This window comes from Tamandua tetradactyla, chromosome 25, assembly GCF_023851605.1.
Source record: "Tamandua tetradactyla isolate mTamTet1 chromosome 25, mTamTet1.pri, whole genome shotgun sequence".
In the NCBI taxonomy this organism is placed as follows: Eukaryota; Metazoa; Chordata; class Mammalia; order Pilosa; family Myrmecophagidae; genus Tamandua; species Tamandua tetradactyla.
In genome coordinates, this window is record NC_135351.1 from 26865176 (window position 1) to 26870601 (window position 5426).

Sequence of the window (5426 nt, forward strand, 5' to 3'; positions counted from 1 at the left end):
GAGGCATGAGAGAACTCACACTGGAGAGAATCCACACACCTGCCATCTGTGTGGGAAAGCTTTTACTCAATGTTCTGCCCTGAGACAACATGAGAGAATTCCCAGTACATAGTGACACTATAAGTATCATCTTTGTATGAAAGTCTTCATTTATCATGTTGCCTTTAGAAAGCATGAGAAAACTTACTCTGCAGAGATACCATAAGAATATCCTCTATGTGGCAAAATCTTAGTTTATTTCTGTAACTTTAGACAACATGACAGAACCCAAACTGGAAGAGGAACCCTGTGATTGCCATACATGTGAAAGGCTTTAGTCAATATTCTGAACTTAGATAACATGAGAGAACTCATGCTGAAAATGTGTGGTATATGGAAGAGATTTCAGCCCTTGAGTGAACACTTAAATATGCTAGAAAACTTACACACTGAAAAAAAACACTTGTGATCAATCTGGTAGAGATTTTAGTCATCCTGACTATTGTGTCAATCTAAGCCAATTTATATTGCTCTACCTGATATAGAGACAAGTCTTTACCAGAAAATAAAGCTGCTTGAAAGAGGGCCATGTAATATATGCTGGAGATGTTATTCATGAAATATCACATAAATCATTTATTTATACAGCAACACTTGTAGGACATGTATGAATTCACACAGTATAAAACTAGCTTGTGTAGTGAATGAAGGCATGGCTTCAGGGATCGTTCATTCCTCAGCATCAACATTCTTATGCTGAGGAATCAACAATCCTAAAGTGAATTTAAGAAAATCCTCAGTTGGATTTCACATCAGAAAATTCACAGCAGTAAATAAAAGCTTTTATATGGACCCTTTAGCACTCAATTCAGTAAAGAGTCAAGAATTTTGAACAAGACTTACTTTTGAAAAATTATGTGGGACAACAATGTAGAATTGTGAAGTATCATTGGTATTATACTAAATGATGAATTTTATAAGCAATGAAATGAAGTAACATTAATTCCATAGATTAGTACTTTCATATTTTTAAAGAACAAATACTATTGCTAAAAGTGTAATATGTTCAGCATATTCTAGTTTTGTTTTCATGAAGTTCTAAACACAACTATTTGAATCAATCATAAAATAACTTTAATGTTAACAGAAACACTCAGAATATAAAATTATGATTCTTAACTATTAGAAGAATTACTAGAATGGCAGTACCATTTTGCATTCCAACCAGCAATGTGTTAGAGTTCAAGATGTGCCCTACAATTGCCAATATCTGGTATTATCAGTATTTTTGCTTTAGCCATTCCACTAGATGTGTGTACTTGTACCTCATCAAGGTTTCAGTTTGCATTTCCCAATGGCTAATGGTGTTGAACATCTTTATATGGCTTTTTTTTTTTTTTTTGGCCATCCTCATGTCCTCCTTATGTTGTCTACCTACTTTTAAATTGTTTTATTTTTATGGAGTTTTGAGAAGTCTTTATATGTTTTGGATCAAAAAACATAATCAGATATATGATATGCAAATATTTTCTCCCAGCCCATAACTTGTCTTTTCATTTTCTTAGTGTCTTTCACAAAGCAAAAGATATTAAATATCGATGAAATATAATTAATTTTTTATTAGGCCTGCTTTGGTGTCATGTCTAAGATCTCTTTGTAGCCCCATGTCACAAAACACTCTCAATTACATGTAGTTTAGCTTGTTTAATATTTCCCCATATACCACTGAGGCTCTACTTTTTTTACTTTAAAAAAATCTCTGTGATTCATTTTTTTCTACTCCAAGTTCTCCAAACTCACTGATCATTTCTTTCGTAGTGTCTACTCTTCTCTTAAGACCACCAAGTGACTTTTTGATTTTAAATATTGCAGATCATAGCTCTAGAAATTCTACTTGGGTATTTTTGATATTTTTCACTTCTCTACTCATTTTTTTGCTTCTTTGCATGCCTATTATTTTTTCTTATATGCCAGATATTGTCAACATTATGTTGTTAAGTATTTTGGATTTTATTTTCTTCTTTTAAAGAGTGTTGTACTTTGTTTGGGTAGTCAGTTTTTAAGGCCCATTTCATGATTTGTTTTGGCAGTCAATGTTTAAGGGCTTTTTAAATGATTGGTTGGATAAGGTAGGATAATTTATCCTACTTTACTCTAGGGATAGTTTAACTCTATGACTAAGGGGTGACCCTTTTGTTATCTTTAGTGAATGTCCCAAGTATTCAGTGTGGTCTCTCCATTCTAGCAAGCTGGAACTCAATCACCTTTGAACTCTGTGTGAACTCTAGGTATTTTTCAATTTATACCTTTCCATGGACGTTTTGCACGACTTTGTGAAGTTTTAGCCTCTAGATGTATAACTTGGCATTCTTGAAATTTTCCTCCTCATAACTTCTTCCTTCCCAGTACTCTGCCCCAACTCTACCGTCTTGATTTCTAGTCTCTATTTTTTCAGTTCACTGAGACTCCTGTGCCCTCCTCAAGTTTGCCCACCCTGCCCCACTGTTCATAAGTGCTTTGGGGCAGAAAATCAGGGGCAATTATAGAGCTCACTTTGTTTTCCTTCTTTTGTGGAGCTTTTTCTCTGCATAGCTCTCTCCTCTCCAATAGTCTGACCCACCTCAACCTTCTTAAACTCATCTACCTGCTGTCCAATAACTGAAAAAAAACTGGCCCACATCTTTTGCTCAACTTTTCTAGTTGTTTATAGAAGGAAGAAAACTCTGAGTGATAGCAGTTATTCCAACCTGGTTGGAAGCAGCTGCCACTGATGGGTATTGTTTTGTTCAAGAAAAATATAATAAGGGTTTACAGAATCCACAGAAATGATACTGCTCCTTTTAAAAAGGGGTGTGTGTCAATAACTTCATAAACACAGCAAATGATTCAGTACTCTAAAAAATTAAAACTGGTAAAGCTTATTTTATATTTGTCTATTTAGATTAAGAGAAATAACAACAATTTTGAAGTTTTTCAAGAGTTTATCCTTGAAATATGTTACTTCTTCTGTTATCATCAGCAGTATCATATTTCAGGAACAAAATTCACTTATCCCTGAAGGCACATAATTTAGAATACCATCCTTGAAGTGACTATCTAAGTACCACTGTTCAAAAACATTTACATAGTCAACTTTCACAAAAACCTACATCATATCTCCATTCCCCAATGCACCCACACATCCTCACCCCCAGCAAGAACTTTAATCTGAGTGATTGTTGACAATAACCTTGCATTGCAAGTCATGGGATGGACATGGTGTTTCTTTGTTTGTTAAAAGTATTTGAGTGTCCACCTTGTTCTCTTTTTTTTTTTGTATTAATATGCTGCAACTTTATTTTTCATACTTAACATGATTTCTGCAGTAACAGCTTTCCTTTCCTTATCCTCCAAGTTTTAAAAATTAGCTTATACTTGTTTTATATGCTTTAGCCTTTTCTTTTTAATTAGAAATGAAACTTTAAATGTAAAGCCAAACGTTCCGTTCAATCACCACCCCTAGTATCTTCTCTCCTCTCCATAGAGGGAATCACTGCAAAGACTTTGGCACATACAGTTTCAAATTATTTTTTGTTATTTATTACATACACATATGAATCCATAATCAATGTACAGCATTAGCCTTTGTTTGACTCAAACTTACAAAAAATGTAGCATAGCATATGCATCATTTTGAGTCTTGAGTTTTTTCACTCAGATGCTTGCAATGTTTTCTTGCTAATATATACATTATTTAACTGTTCTATAATTTTCTGTTGTGCAAATACAACACCCTTTATCTCAATTCCTTACTAGTGGCTACTCCATTCCTTTCCTACAAATGTATGGCCATGTTTCTTGACAACATATTCTATTCCACATAACTATTACATCAACAAAAAACAATTTTAATAATTATAGCATTATGTAGGGTATCATATTACACGGTACAAACATGGTAACTTTGTCTCTTCCTTTCTAATTTGTATACTACTTCTTCTTTCACTTTACTGCACTACTTAGAATCTCCACTCATGACCATGTTTAGCAGCAGAGGTATAGCAGGGCTCGTACTTGCTTCTTAACGAGAAGGCTTTTAAAAGTCCAACAATAGCATATACTATGAGTTTGTGTAGGACAAGTCAGAATTTTATTAATCCTTTCTCCTCATGAAAATTCTTAGATATTAAGTACTGGTCTTCTTTTTAAGGCTTTCCACATTCATGGTATTTTGTTTTAGAATGACTTTTCTAATGGGCTATGAATCTGAAGGCCTTCTTTATTCTAGGAATTCACAGCACTTTTAATGAGTATGAATTCTCTGATGTCTAATATGGTGTGACTTCTGGCTAAAAGCTTTTCCACACACACTACACTGATAAGGCTTCTCACCCGTATGGATTCTTGCATGTAAAGCAAGAGTTGAGAACTGAGAAAAGGCTTTTCCACAATCATCACAACCATAAGGCTTCTCACCTGTATGACTTCTAATATGTACAGTAAGAGATGAACTTTGAGAGAATGCTTTCCCACATATATTACACTCATAAGGTTTATCACCTGTATGAATTCTCACATGTACAATTAGTGATGTGATTTGAGAAAAGGCTTTCCCACATTTATTACATTCATAGGGTTTCTCTCCAGTATGAATGTTGTAATGTTTAATGAGATACTGCCTCTGGCTGAAGGCTGTTCCACATTCATTACATTTATAAGGTTTCTCTTCTATGTGAATTTTCTCATGCTCGGTGAGATTAGATTTGTCGCTGAAGGCTTTCCCACATTTCTTACATATAAAGGGTTTCTCTCCAGTATGTCTTCTCTGGTGTGTAGTGAGGCTTGATTTCTGAATGAAAGCTTTCCCACATCCATCACATTCATAAGGTTTCTCTCCAGTATGGATTCTATGATGGGTAATCAAGTTTTCCTTCTGGTTAAAGGCTTTTCCACACTCACTGCATATATAGGGTTTTTCTCCAGTATGTATGTTCCAATGTTTAACGAGATATTGTTTTTGGCTGAAGACTTTCCCACATTCTTTACATTCATATTCTTTCTCTCCATTGTGAGTTTTCTCATGCTCTGTGAGATGTGATTTATGACTAAAAGTTTTTTCACATTCCTTACATGCATAAGGTTTCTTTCTAGTATGAAATCTCTTATGTCTGAGATTTGGCATTTGAATTAAAGCTTTCCCACAAGTATAGATTTCTCTAATGAATACAGAGGTTTTCCATCTGGTTTAAAGCTTTCCCACATTACATTTATATGCTATTGCCCTGTACGGCTTTTCAAATGTGAAATAAAAGATGACTACTTCCAGGACACTCATATCATTTCTCTCTAGTACGAATTTTCTCATAGTCCATGAGATTTTGCTTCAGATAAACATATTCCCAGGATCATTACAATACTAATTTATGTATGAATATTCTCATGCTTAATGTGATTTCATGCTGGCTGTA

The 5426-nt window shown here is 34.3% G+C and overlaps 1 protein-coding gene across 1 annotated transcript; it reads right to left on the minus strand.

Annotated features, from left to right (window-relative positions):
* Positions 1-4062: 4062 nt before the first annotated feature.
* Positions 4063-5181, minus strand: LOC143668887 (uncharacterized). The gene has a single exon (XM_077143495.1). It carries the CDS (start codon positions 5138-5140, stop codon positions 4262-4264), a length of 879 nt encoding a protein of 292 aa, XP_076999610.1. The 5' UTR covers positions 5141-5181; the 3' UTR covers positions 4063-4261.
* Positions 5182-5426: the final 245 nt, after the last annotated feature.